Consider the following 14,498-nt stretch of genomic DNA (forward strand, 5'->3'; position numbering starts at 1 on the left):
CCCACAGAGGGCGTCGCCCGAGGAGCGACTCACTGTTTACTAGTAATCGCGGGGTGGCGAGTGTGGGGGCCGTCATTTCGGAAGCGCGGTCTCGGTGTTTACCTTGGGCCCGTGAAGAATGTCAGCACACGTCGTTTGTGTCACCTCGGGGGGCGGCCTGCCCATTTTTTCCAGGAAGAAGGGGAACGCAGACAGTGTAAATATTTTTAGGTTATGTTGACACCTACAACGAAAGACTTTTACGGAGTAGCTAAATCAGGCGGGACGCGTCAATCAATAGCGAGGGGAGCGGTGCTTACGGGGTTGGGGGAGGTGGAGGAAATTTGCTTTAAACCCTTTTTTGTGGTGTTATTTTAGTTATTAATAAGTGAATCGAGCAAGCGCTTACGGTGTGACAGATTGACAGATGGCGGGCGCGCCAAAATTTGAAATTAAATGCTTTCGCTGCTTTAAGAGGGTTAGACAAACCAGTTTTTTAAATTGGAGATTCGTATAAAAAATTAGTCGTAGGTTCCTAATGTACATACAAACATAACATTGTACAAACATTTAATAACTACAGCAGGTACAGTAAAATATAGATAGATTATGTCTAAATCTATGGGGAAGTACAATATTTTTTGAAATAAGTGATTGTTTAGTGTTTAATTAATCGTTCATTCTTCGAAGGAAATTCCATTTTTAGATGAGGAGAGAGCATGTTTCGCTTCAACTTTTATATCAGAGAATCTACTATCCCCGGAAGTAAGGCATATAAATAAAATTTTTCTAGGGGCTCTATGATATTATGTGCCCAAAATTTATAGTCTCGTTGAATTATGCAATATTTAAATTCTTTATGTGTGTAAACCACAAAGTAACACAATTCTTTTTTTGTAATGTGTAATTGTCTTTGAACCTGATACATGTAATTATGTAAAATTGAAAAATCCAAAGTTTAAAAAACGAAAAACTGAAAATCGGGAAATCCAGAAGTCGAAAAATTGTAAGTTTAAAAAATCGAAAATTTGAAAAATTCAAAAATCGAAATACAGTATGACCTCGATAATCCGAATTAATTGGGGAAAGGTGTGTTCGGAATAGCGATTTGTTCTAATCAGCGAATTTCCCAAAAACCTGAAAGGGAATTGAATAACAACTTCGAAATTTCGAAAAGATACATTCGAAAAAAATATTACTTCGTGACCATAACCATGCTATATTTTTGGAATCAACACGTCGGGATCTATATCTCTGAACTCAATCAGAATTTTTTGATGACTTTTTCAAAAATGAAATTTCCCATTATGTATTCGTATTACCTCCATTATGCAAATTTCGACCCATTCTCGACGATTTTCGAAATTTAACTAAATACTTCCATGTAGATTTTGGGTCGCAGAAGTCACTTCTGGCTTCATTTCTTCTATAACTTAAACCGTTTTTCCAGAATCGTCAATTGAAATATCGCAATTTTTAAAAATTAAAAAAAAAATTGAATTTCACACCGAATTTTTAGAAAATATTGCTCCGTTACCATAAACATGCTATATTTTTGGAATCAGCACGTCGGGATATATATATGAATTTTTTCAGAATTTTTAGACAACTTTTTCAAAAATGAAATTTTACACCTACTCTTCTAAGAAAAGGTACTAGCCCCACCCACCCACCCTTGCTTTCTTAGAAGAGTAGGTCATCTGCCAAAATCAATCTTATCTTGGCAAGCATGAGGCTGATTTTTGCAAATGACTTATTCTCTAGGAAAACAAGGGTGGGTGGGCGGGGCTAGTACTTGTCAAGATGAGACTGATTTTGGCAGATGACTTATTCTTCTAAGAAAATAAAGCATGGGTGAGTGGGGTCAGTACTTGCTAAAAATAAAAAAAAAATAAAAATCAAAAAATGACAAATTGAAAAATCGGATAAATGAGAAATCGGAAAATTGTACAACTGGAAATCGGAAAATCAATTAATTTTTTAGCTTACTGGATTTTGTTCGAAGTTTGGTTCTTTCTGGAATTTTTGAATTTTTTTTAGAATTCTTGATTTTTTTAAGATTTTTGACTATTGTTCTTTTGATTTTTGGAATTTTTTGGATTTTTTCTGGTTTTTCTGAATTTTTCGTCTTTTGTTGGATTTTTTGGATTTTTTTTAATTTTCCCGTTTTTCAAGATTCTCCATGTTTTCGAGATTTGCCAGATTTTCTGAATTTTCAAATTTTCTGTCCAGATTTTGCAGATTTTCTGGATTTTTCAGATTTTACAAATTTTCTGAATTTTCCAGATTTTCAGATTTTCCAACTCATCTGGATTTTCTGGATGTTTTCGATTTATTGGTTTTTGTTGGACTTTTTTGGATTTCATTGATTTTTTAACTTTTTTTTTCGATGTTTGGTTCTTTCTGGAATTTTTGAAATTTTTTTAGAATTTTTGTTATTTTAAGATTTTTGACTATTGTGCTTTTAATTTTTGAAATTTTTTGGATTTTTTTTCTGGATTTTCTGGATTTTTTTGTCTTTTGTTAGATTTTTCAAGATTTTCCATGATTTCCAGATTTGCCAAATTTTCTGAATTTTGTGAATTTTCCAGATTTTCTGGGTTTTCCAGATTTTTTAGATTTTCTGGACTTTCCAGATTCTCTGGATGTTCTAGGTTTTACAGATTTTGCAGATTTTCGAGATTTTCTGGATTTTCCAGATTTTCCGGAATTTGTGGATTTTCCAGATTTCCCAAATTTTCTGGACTTTCCAAATTTTCGAGATTTCGCTGGACGTTCCAGATTTCTGAATTTTATGGATTTTTCAGATTCCCAAGATTTTTCAAATTTCCTGAATTGTCTAGATTTTCCAGATTATCTGAATTTTCTGGATTTTTTGTTCTTTTTGGAATTTTTTATTTCTTTTCAGAATTTTTTATTTTTTTAAGATTTTTGATTTTTTCCTTTAGATTTTTGGATTTTTTTTTTGTTGGATTTTGTCGTCTTTTGTTGGATTTTTTGGATTATTTGGATTTTTTTTAATTTTCTAGTTTTTCAAGATTTTCCATGATTTCCAGATTTGCCAGATTATTATTCTAAATTTTGTGAATTTCCCAGATTTTTTAGATTTTATGGACTTTTCAAATTTTCTAGATTTCCCAAATTTTCCAGATTTTCTGAATAATTTGGACTTTCAAAAATTTCTAGATTTTCCAAATTTTGCAGATTTTTTGGTTTTTCCAGATTTTCTGAATTTTGTGGATTTTCCAGACTTCCCAGATTTTTCAAATTTTCTGAATTTTCCAGATTTTTTGATTTTCCAGATTATCTGGATTTTCTGGATTTTTTCGATTTATTGGTTTTTGTTGGATTTTCTTGGATTTCATTGATTTTTATCTTATTGGAATTTTTTCGATTTTTAGTTCTCTTTGGAATTTTTTATTTCTCCTTTATATTTTTGGATTTTTTTCTGGATTTTCTGGATTTTTTCGTCTTTTGTTGGATTTTTAGGTTATTTGGATTTTTTTTAATTTTCTGGTTTTTCAAGATTTTCCATGATAAAAATAAAAATCAAAAAATGACAAATTGAAAAATCGGGTAAATGAGAAATCGGAAAATTGTACAACTGTATAATCGGAAAATCAAAAACAGAAATACCGAAAAATTGAAAAAAAAAACAAATCTTATATATCGAATTCGAAATTCCAATTTTAACTTTTTTTTAGTTTTTAGGTTTTTCAACTTTTGAATATTTCATTTGATAATTTGTGTGACAATTGTGCAGTTTTTAAATCCAATCTTTTGATTTTTCAAGTTTTAGCTTCACAATTTTTGAATCTTTTGATTTTTAATTTTTCAAGTTCTCAAGTTAAAATTTGTCCTTTTCACGATTTGTCATTTTTCGATTTTTTAACTAAAAGAACAAATTTATTCGAACCGAAATCTTGAAAAATTGAAAATTAGGAACAAAATTTTCAGATGTTTTAAAGTTTCGGTAAACACGACAAATCACTGATCAAAATTGCTTTTTACTTCCTTCCAAAAACTCAGTGACAAAAAATCAAAAATCGAAAATTAAAAAAATAAACATCTATTTTGTCGATATTTTTACAAATTAAATAATTGAGAATTCGGAAAATGCCAAATTGTAAAATTAAAAAATCGAAAGTTTTTTTCAGTTGTCCAAAGAAATCAAAAATCGAAAGACAGAAAAAAAAATTGAAAATTTAAAAAGGGAGAAATTGAAGAATTCGAAAGTTGAAAATCAAAAAACTGAAGAATCTAGTTGTACGCGCTACGATAAGACTAATTTTGGCAAATGATCTACTCTCTTAAGAAAACAAAGGGCGGGTGGGTGGAGCTAGTATTTGCCAAAAAAAGTCCAAAGTTTAAAAAACGAAAAACTGAAAATCGGGAAATCCAGAAGTCGAAAAATCGTAAGTTTAAAAAATCGAAAAATTGAAAAATCAAAAATCTGAGAAATGGAAAAATTGAAACATCAAAAACCGGAAAAATCGCAAAATTGAAGAATTGAAGAAGTGAAAAATCGAAACTTTGGGAAGAAATGGGAATATAAAAAAAAAGATTACTTCAGAAATCAAAAAACTGAAAATTTCTGTTTCTCGATCTTTAAGTTTTTCTTTTTGTCAATTTTTAGATTTGAATTTTGAAATTTTTCAATTTTTCGATTTTTTAAGTTTTACAACTCGGCCGATTTTTTAGTTTTTCAGTTTTTCATTTACTAAATCTTTCAATTTTGTTATTAGAAATTTTTAGATGTTAAAATTTTTCAGTTTTTCTATTTGAGTTTTTCTATTTTTTATTTTTGATTTTTCATTTTTTAGTTGTTAGTTTTTCATTTTTCATTGTTCGATTTTTATCTTTCTCGATTTTTCAATTTTTCGCTCCATCAATCTAGTTTTTAATCTTACATTTTTCAGTTTCTCATTCTCTGATTCTACAATTTTGCATTTTTTTATTTTTCAGTTTCTGGATTTTCACTTTTCCAATCTGAAATTTTTTTTCGATTTTTTTATTTTAAAGTTGTAGACATTTGCGGTTTCGCTTTTTTCAATTTTTCGATTTTTAAGTTTCTCTGCTTTTGCATTTTTCGTTTCTCCAATCAAGTTTTCAGTGTTGAATCTTTCAATTGTTCGATTTTTTTAATTTCACACTTTGGCAATTTTTTTATTTTTCAATTCTTCAGTTTTTAGATCTTCCATTTTTCTTTTTTTAGTTTTCAATTTTTCCATTTTTAACTTCTTTAATTCTTCGATTCTACAATTTTTTCAATTTTTCCATTTTTAAGTTTTTCTGTTTTTAATTTTTCGATTTATCAGTTTTTAGATATCTTAATTTTTCGGTTTTCAATTGTTCAATATTTGAGTTTCCCGATTTTTTAATTCTTCATTTCTTCAATCTTGTTTCCCAATTTAAAATTTTTCAGTTTTTCAATTTTTTGACTTTGCAGTTTTTAATTGTTTGATTTTTCAGTTTCTCGATTTTTCACTTTGCATGTTTTCAATTTTTCGATTTTTAGAGATTTTCATCTTTCGTTTTTTTTTCAATTTTCCTTTTTTTGAGTTTTTCTATTTTTTTTTTACAAGTTTTCAATATTAAATCTTTCAGTTTTTCTATTTTTTTAAATATTCCTGTTCTTCAATTTTTCGAATTTACAGTTTTTCAATTTTCAGTTTCCTTTTTAGTTTTTCAGTCTTTGATTGTACAATTTTGTATTTTTTTTATTTTTCAGTTTTTGGATATTTGCGTCTTTCGCTTTTTTTTCAATTTTTCGATTTTTCGTTCCTTCAATCAAGTTTTCAATCTTAAATCATTCAGTTGTTCGATTTTCTTAATTTCGCAATTCGATTCGGTTTGTTAGAGTTTCCAGTTTTTCACATTTTCAGTTTTCATTTTGAAATTTGTAGATTTTTTGTTTTCAATTTTTCATTTTTCGATTTTTCATTCCTTCAATCTACTGTCCAATTTGAACTTTTTAATTTTTCAACTTTTCGATTTGTAATTTGCAATTTTTAGGATTTCTCATTTTAAAGTGATCGATTTGTCCATTTTCGATTTCAATTTTTTGAATTGTGGTTTTTTAACTTTTCAGTTTATACATATTTTCGTCTTACGATTTTTTAAATTTTTTTATTGAGTTTCTCGATTTACCGATCTTTTGTTTCTTCAATCAAGTTTTCAAGTTTCTAGTTCTTTCATTTTGTCGTTTCGTCAATTTTTCGATTAGAAATTTTTCAATTTTTAGTTTCTTTATTTTTTTGATTTAAGAATTTTTTGATTTTTCAATTCTTAGATATTTTAGTTGTTTTCACTTTTTTGGCTCTTGAGTTTCTGTTCTTTTAATTTTCCGATTTTTCATTTTTCACTCCTTAGTTTTTCGCTTTTCATTGCTCGGGAAAGAAATGGGAAAAAAAAGATTACTTCAGAAATCGAAAAACTGAAAATTTAAAAACGTCAAAATTTGAAAAATTCAAAAATCAAAATATTTAGAAATCGTAAAATAATCGAGGATAAAAATTGAGAAATTGTATCATTGAAACATGGGAAAATTGAAAAATCGAAAAATAACAAAATGGGCAACCTTAATATAATATATAATAATAATTAATAATAATAGATAATACATGTATAATAATTTCTTGTACATTCATTAATCATCCCTATCGCTAGTTGCCCTTCTCCACCATCGGCTCTCTGAACGGGGTCCACATGTTCGGCAAATCCCAGAAAATCAAACTTCTGGACACCCTAACCGAGGACTACTCCATCGTCTGGAAAGAGTACCACGACAGGTACAACCCCCACCCCCACCCCAATTTCCACTACTCACCCCCTAATTTCAGCCTCGTCCTCATCGGGATATCCAGCGGCTGCACCGACCAAGTCCTCGCCCAAACCCTCAACTCCATTTTCAACGCCGTCGTGCTAATCGTCGGCACCGAAGAAATCAAGACGCAGCGAAACATCGAAAGATTTAAAAGAGAATTGCGGGTAAGTCAAGCCAGCCCTCTTCAGCACTCATTACTTTGAAAATTTCCAGACATGCTATCCTCTAATAGACAGACTTCTGGATTCCCTCGACTGCGGCGATTCTGCAAGTAAGCACTCCTCTGATTTAGTGGGAATGGCTGAAACGATCCTCTGCCCCGAAAACCACTTAATCCAGGTCTTTCTCCTCGAGGAACTAAATAAACTCAAACAATTACATAGATTGTTTTAGACACGTTCACGGAATGTGTGGATTCGTTGTTCAGTTGTGTGCTAATCCACGGAAAAATTGCCGCTGCTACGAATAGCTGGTGGTCGCTGCATCCAGAGGAGATCAAGCTTCTGGCGTTATTGGCGCAGTCGGAGAATACGAGCAGCTCGAAAGACATCCCGGTTTTCCTACCCTACAAAAGTCCTACGGTAATATCGCGTGAGGTGCACCCAAAAATTCTAAATCGTCACCTTAGAACTGGTTTGCCGCATATCCAGATCGCGTCCGAGGGATTTTCGCCTCTGCTGTTTAGTGCAGATTTGCCGCATGTCGCACTTGGGCGAAGCGAAACATAGTTTAGATTCAGTGCTGATTTGCCGCATGTCCAAGCAGAAATCGATACAGTACCGTTATCCGTTTTTACGTACTTCCTTGCTGTTTTGCTTTTCAGCGTTAGGTTTGGGGTTGGGAAAGAAATCGTATTCAACTTCACGCGCAGAACAATAAGAATAATGTGAAATAAATAAAAAAGAGACTTAACAATTTTAATGAATCTGAAATTAAAAAAAAGCAACTGTAATTTATGCAACTCTTTTTCTGTTGTTATAGATGTTACAAATATTTTCAAATTATTAGATTCGAAATTTTACAAATTTAAATTTCAAATAAATTTGTTGTTCGATAAACAAATAATTTAATTTTTTACTAAACAGTAACATTTTTCTTTAATTTTTTCTCGGGAATGATTGAACTTATTGTCTCTAAAGTTTTAGTGAACAAGATTTATAACGCTGGATACACAATTTTTTGTAGTATTCTTATTTGTAGAAACGATATTTCTACATCAATAATCACAAATAATAGATACATTTTTAATTTTTTAAATTAAAATGTTGTAAAAGTAATATGAAAATTAAAATTTCGAAGCAAAATCTGTTTAGGTGGATTTTGCTTCGAAATTTATTACTGGAACGTTTACAAAAATCAGCTTTTGACATAAAATGCTTGCAAATTTGAAACAGAATTGGAATGTTTCTTGACAATCAAGCCTAATACATTTTTGACTTGTATCTTTTAAAAAGAATTATTTCCGAATTTATAGCTATTTACAATGTACGACTTACTTCAAGAACAAATTCCGTATTAGAATTTTACCTATAATAACTAAATAAATGTATGTTGTTAACTTATATAAGGTACCTTACATCGAAACGAGTCATTTGTTTTTTAATATGACATTGCCTTTCTTTATCATTCTATTTGTCTAACAATTATTGTTGTGCAATTATACCCGTGTAAATAAAAATAAATTTACAATAACTTATTTATGGGTAAATTTTTTTACCAATTAATTTAAATGGATGGTTATATGTAATGGTAATAATAGCCGCATAAAATTCACTCACTGTTTAGGTATACCAGATATCAAAAGCTATTAAATCCAAATGTTATTGTTTATTTTTTTTATGTCTCGAGCGCAAGCTAAGGAAGTATTGTAATCAGGTTCATCGGGCGACTTTTATGGCTTCTCAACGTTTCATGACTCCTATAATACGAAAACATAGGTCTCTCGTTTCCGGTTGATAAAACTGACCAACATTTGTAATCATCCTCCCCATCATATAACGTCATCTCCAACTTTTACAGCAATAAATGTTATATAAATTTTAAAAAATAACATACTTTTTCATTTGTTGTTTATTGAGATTTTACCCTAAGCATCCAGATTGAATTGAATTACCATAACCCTAATTTCTTGAGATTTTGGAAACAGGATATACTACATACATAAAGAAAGTTAAAAGAATTTGAAGTAATATAGTGATACTCTTTTTACATCAACATACTATTACTTATCAATTAATTGGGCATCGTCCAAAATACTGTTCATAAATTATAAGTGCAGGAAGTTTATGCAAAAACATGCAAATACATTTTTTGCGTATAATAATATGTATTGCTTTATTATTAAATATCTACTCATTTATAAGAATTATTAAAATTATTAAAAAAAAGTATTCAAGTCTCTTTCTAGTTTAATACCTTACCTTATTAAAATAATAAGTTTAATCAATTATGTAGTTAGCAAACAATGACGTTTAATTTATACTTAGTAGGGTTCACGGCATTAACTTTTCACATTGCATGTTTAATTCGGAGTTATAATTTGAGAATATAATTTACCCGTTTATTTATTTTTGTAGTTTAGTAGTACTTCAGCAAATTTAGAAAACTGTATGTTATTTAAAAATACGTGACAAATCACGAGGCCAGGCAATCTAGAGATCTGACTGCTGGTTTGCGCGGGAAATACTGCATACTTTTTAGATAAAAGGAGTCTATGATAAGCGCACGTAGGAGATGATAGACAGAGAGCTAATATTTAGAGCTAATGTATTGGAAAGAAATAGGACAAGTTTACGTGCGCACACCACAGCCTCCCTTTCTTCTCTAAACAGTTTGGGATCATACCATAGTATCATAAATAATAATTGACAAAGAGTTCGCAAAGGAATCCAACGGAAATATTTATACAATTGTTTACAACTACCAGTACAAATAATTCTTTCATTTTCAACTGAAAAGCGTATAACTATATTAAGTACTAGATATTATGGAGTTAGGGGTAATCAAATAGATTTGGGTTGCAGTCAACATAATTGTCACTGATACATAAGACATGGAAACGAATGATTTATTTCCAAATCCAAATATACTGCATTTACAGTTTTAAACAGTATTACTGCTAATTTTCTCTGGTTGCCCGAAAATAGCTACTTGTAGTCAATATCCATGTAATGTAATAAAATACTGGAATCTAATTGTTTGAGACAACAACCTATTTTTACCCGAGTGTTCTTTATCAGTTTGAATATTTTATATAAAAAAATTACATATTAAGCTGCAATTTTAGTAGGACTGCAGCGAGTCAACGAGCCGCCTTTACTCCGCCAATGCAAAGAAAATATCATTTTATTATCCTTTGTAAAAATAATTCCTTTCTGTAAAACACATTTAAATTTGGTACTCCGTATTTCGTTCACAATTCACCATTTAACAATGGAAATTAACAATGCAATATTTGGATTCTAGAGTTTTTAGGAAAAATGAATAACTGCAATGAGTTTTATCAAATGAAGATTTTATATAAAAATAAAGAAAAATAAGTCTCTTTATTTTAAAAATATTTAGAAAAAATCGAATCAAAACATCAATAACTTAACATTCATTGTTCGTTATACTTAGTTAACTACTTCACCACGAGATTTCTAATCTCGTTTCAATTTTTCATTTATTTCACATTATGAGTCCTTGCCGTATTACTTGTTCTGCGCGTGAAGTTGATTAAGAAATCTTAATCTTAATTATCTCTGAAAAATGTATCTATTATTATCTGTAATTATTGATGTGGAAATTTCATTTCCACAAATACGAATACAGGTATGCAGCACTATGAATTTTGTTGACTAAAATTTTAGAGAAAATAAGTTCAATCATTTCCGAGAAATCATTAAATAAAAATGTTACTGTTAAGTAAAAAATTAAATTATTTGTTTAACGAGCAACAAATCTATTTGAAATTTAAATTTGTAAAATTTCGAATCTAATAATTTGAAACTCAATCTTTCTTAAAAAAAAATCGAAAATATTTGTAACATCTATAACAAACAGAAAAAGAGTTGCACAAATTACAGTTGTTTTTTTTTTAATTTCAGATTCATCAAAATTGTTAAGTCTCTTTTTTATTTATTTCACATTATTCTTATTGTTCTGCGCGTGAAGTTGAATACGATTTCTTTCCCAACCCCAAACCTAACGCTGAAAAGCAAAGCAGCAAGGAAGTACGTAAAAACGGACATTGATTAAATACATATAGATAGACCCATGCTATTGTTTGGAGCGAACAGGCCAACGGCCGGCGAACAAGAGATGGCGCACCAACAGTCGGCCGTCAAACGCCGGCGAAAAGCTTGGACACCAATCGCGCGCGTAGATAACCCAAATCGCAGCAACAATACATTTAATAAAGCTACCACTCGACAGAGGGCGACGAAAACAATGTGTAAAAATCTCATAGTAACCATTTATATAATTTGCAACGTTGCCAGATGAGCCTAGCACAACTTTGCCGTTATTTCTAGTCGATTAGATTTTATTTCGTTTAAAAGTTTCTGGTGAATAAATGGAATTATTATAATGAATAAACAATACAAACAATAGTCCGATAAAATTGAGCCAAAAAGGACAAGTGTTCCATTTCCGGAAGCGGCCACTGACCCTTTTGGGTCTCTTTTGCTTTACCTGTTATTGTAAATACAAATGTAAATTTAGTACTTCTGTAACCGTCCTGTATTAAACATCGAAACCGAACGCTGTCTATTATCTCACACGCAAGAAAACAAAGGTCCTTGGAGCAATATCAAAGTACAATTCGGTATCACATTGTCGTATCAACCAGATTACAAAAAATACTGGTAGGACGAGCCGAGTTGCACAAAACATTCGTCCATCGAGTCGGATTATACAAAACAATAAGTCCTGTAAAGTGTTATAAGTACTATTATGTGTTTAAACATATGATGCTGATTTGCACGAATAAACAAATTAAAACATTTACCAAAGAGCGGTTGCTAACGATGTCAGAAAAAGTGACTCGATTTGGATTTTTTTCTCAAAATAATAATAATATTATCGAATAAAAAAGTATGTTGACAGTATGAAATAAAATACATAACAACATACGTCCGGTAACTCTTTTCGCAGTACTCGTTTCGAAATTAAAGACTCGGCTACCTACTCGTCCTGAAACATATCACTCGTACTGTAAAATTTGAGCTACCGGACCGGACCGTATTTAGAATAACTTTAATTACCATTTATGTTTTCATCAACACTAACAAGTATTTAAAATAACAAGTAATAATTTGTTTGTATTGTTTATTCATTATAATAATTCCATTTATTCACCAGAAACTTTTAAACGAAATAAAATCTAATCGACTAGAAATAACGGCAAAGTTGTGCTAGGCTCATCTGGCAACGTTGCAAATTATATAAATGGTTACTATGAGATTTTTACACATTGTTTTCGTCGCCCTCTGTCGAGTGGTAGCTTTATTAAATGTATTGTTGCTGCGATTTGGGTTATCTACGCGCGCGATTGGTGTCCAAGCTTTTCGCCGGCGTTTGACGGCCGACTGTTGGTGCGCCATCTCTTGTTCGCCGGCCGTTGGCCTGTTCGCTCCAAACAATAGCATGGGTCTATCTATATGTATTTAATCAATGAAACGGATAACGGTACTGTATCGATTTCTGCTTGGACATGCGGCAAATCAGCACTGAATCTAAACTATGTTTCGCTTCGCCCAAGTGCGACATGCGGCAAATCTGCACTAAACAGTAGAGGCGAAAATCCCTCGGACCCGATCTGGATATGCGGCAAACCAGTTCTAAGGTGATGAAATATCGTTGTTTCAGGTGGCATTTCGCTTCGTCTGCTGCACCCTCATCCCGGAAATCCAACTGTGTTGCCTGTGCGGCCCCACCCCGATCCTGTCGGAAGTGGAGCACTCCGCCACCAACTGCTTCAAGAACTCAGCTGATATCCTCAGCTCCGCTATTCAATCCCACCCGCGCAATTTCCCCATTTCGTGTCACATCGACGGCGGCATTTTGGGCCTCCTTCTCATAAATACGACCTTCGGCAAATACATGATAACGCGAAATCCGCACCAAAATAGCAACAAAAAGAACGCCAGTAGCTCGCACCGTTTAGACATCTTAAGAACGTTTTACTACCAGTCGGTTCTGACTTTCCTCATGCCCGATCAAGACAGCGATGACAATAAAACGCAAGACTTGAATGTGGGGTTGGAGACTTATTGGTGCTCCGAGTACCACAAGTGTTTCGCGATGAAAATCGGCGACAATATTTTGTGCGTTTTGTTTAATTCGTCCATTCCGACGTTCGCCATGAGGTCCATCACTGAAAAAACTCTCAAAAATTTGGTTTCAGAGAAACAAGTTTGTTGGTGAAGGTTTATTAAAATTAGTTTTGTAACTCAGCGGGTACAGGGGGTGGTGGGGGTGCCACAGTCGCTTCTTTTTTCAACACTCCAGAATAGCACCCAAACAGCCAGATCGTATAAGAGTGCCTATGACCCATGAATCGTCCTTTCGCGAAGTGGGCGGTTTGGAGGAATCTGAACAAAGCCACTGACACACTCTAAACAATCACAGTTGAGTGATTTATAATCTACCGATCGTGCTTACCTCGAGAAAAATGAATAAAAATAAATTCCCCACAATTAACCACCCCATCTCTTGTTTTTTCTTCCGGATCATTTCGTAGCAGCCTCGCGTCGAGATGCTTAAATTGAATTCCGGGGTGTATAAATACGCTTTTCCTGTGACTTCGATGTTGTGATGAATACAAGGCGAAAGTGATTTCATTGAGCAGCAGCTGAATGGGGTATTACCGTCAGCAGCGGGACTTAAAGAGGAAAAAATGTAACAATACACAATCGTTTTCAGTTACGTGAAACAAGAAAAGTCGGCAGGAAACGAAGTGGCTTTGTTGTGGCTTGATTAAGAAAGGCACAATGGGAGATGGGAGATATTTTGAGTTTTGTTCGCGGAAAAAATTTCAATATCCCACTACGACTTTTTTTTATCATATGTTATTTTATAAAATACATATTTAGGTATATTAATTTTCATTATTTACTTTCACCTAATAACAAAACTACAGCAACTATGTACACGCTCTTGGAAAAACTGAGCTATAGTTTGGGAAATTACTTTCTACCATGCACTGGTGGTGTTGTACAATGACGTCACTCCAAATTTATGCATAGGAAATGGGTTTTAAATTGTATACAGTAACATAGTCCTACACATGTAGTTTATGACTCCGTGTTGAGTTTTTATCCGAAACGTCCAGATTTTTGGAAAAAAATCAAAATTATAAAACAATATTTTGCAATTTAATTTTGAATTTGCAAAATCGAATACTTTGAAATCTTGCAGATGTTTTAAAATCATGATAAACATGATACATTTTTAATTAAAATATATTTGCTTATCCCCTCTAAAAAATTTATGACGTCACCTCAAAATTTTGCAGAATAACGCCTATCTTAAATGTATAAAATATGATGAGTTTTATACTTGTGATTTATCACTGCATTAATATTTTTTAGATTTGGTTATACAGGGTGTCTCAAAAAAGTTAATGACTGAGTCAATTTATTTTATTGAAGAAATCAAGAATAGCAAAACTGAATACTTAATCAAAAACCGGAAAAACTGAAATTCACTA

The 14,498-nt window shown here is 31.8% G+C and overlaps 2 protein-coding genes across 2 annotated transcripts in view; one reads left to right on the forward strand and one right to left on the reverse strand.

Annotated features, from left to right (window-relative positions):
- LOC135141005 (protein fuzzy homolog) lies at positions 1–13,890 on the forward strand. Its single transcript, XM_064071788.1, has 6 exons — positions 1–196; positions 6,649–6,770; positions 6,822–6,969; positions 7,019–7,144; positions 7,189–7,386; positions 12,656–13,890. Exons 1-6 carry the CDS (start codon positions 119–121, stop codon positions 13,211–13,213), a joined length of 1,230 nt encoding a protein of 409 aa, XP_063927858.1. The 5' UTR covers positions 1–118; the 3' UTR covers positions 13,214–13,890.
- LOC135141008 (rod outer segment membrane protein 1-like) overlaps positions 13,227–14,498 on the reverse strand; it is a 15,287-nt gene continuing 14,015 nt past the window's right edge. The window contains exons 2-3 of the mRNA XM_064071793.1: positions 13,451–13,670; positions 13,227–13,403 (exon numbers count right to left, since the gene is read on the reverse strand). Coding sequence (XP_063927863.1) covers positions 13,227–13,403; positions 13,451–13,670 — 397 coding nt within the window. The remainder of the gene's footprint in view (positions 13,404–13,450; positions 13,671–14,498) is intronic.

This window comes from Zophobas morio, unplaced genomic scaffold (genome assembly GCF_036711695.1).
Source record: "Zophobas morio isolate AGI-343-1 ecotype UQ-CSIRO unplaced genomic scaffold, CSIRO_AGI_Zmor_V1 ptg000041l, whole genome shotgun sequence".
Lineage (NCBI taxonomy): Eukaryota > Metazoa > Arthropoda > Insecta > Coleoptera > Tenebrionidae > Zophobas > Zophobas morio.

Bases quoted from the DNA above. Each gene is read 5' to 3' on its own strand.
- LOC135141005 (XM_064071788.1), top strand. From the start codon at position 119: ATGTCAGCACACGTCGTTTGTGTCACCTCGGGGGGCGGCCTGCCCATT. The intron at 6,771-6,821 runs GTACAACCCCCA...CCCTAATTTCAG, and splicing joins TGGAAAGAGTACCACGACAG to CCTCGTCCTCATCGGGATAT. The intron at 6,970-7,018 runs GTAAGTCAAGCC...GAAAATTTCCAG, and splicing joins GATTTAAAAGAGAATTGCGG to ACATGCTATCCTCTAATAGA.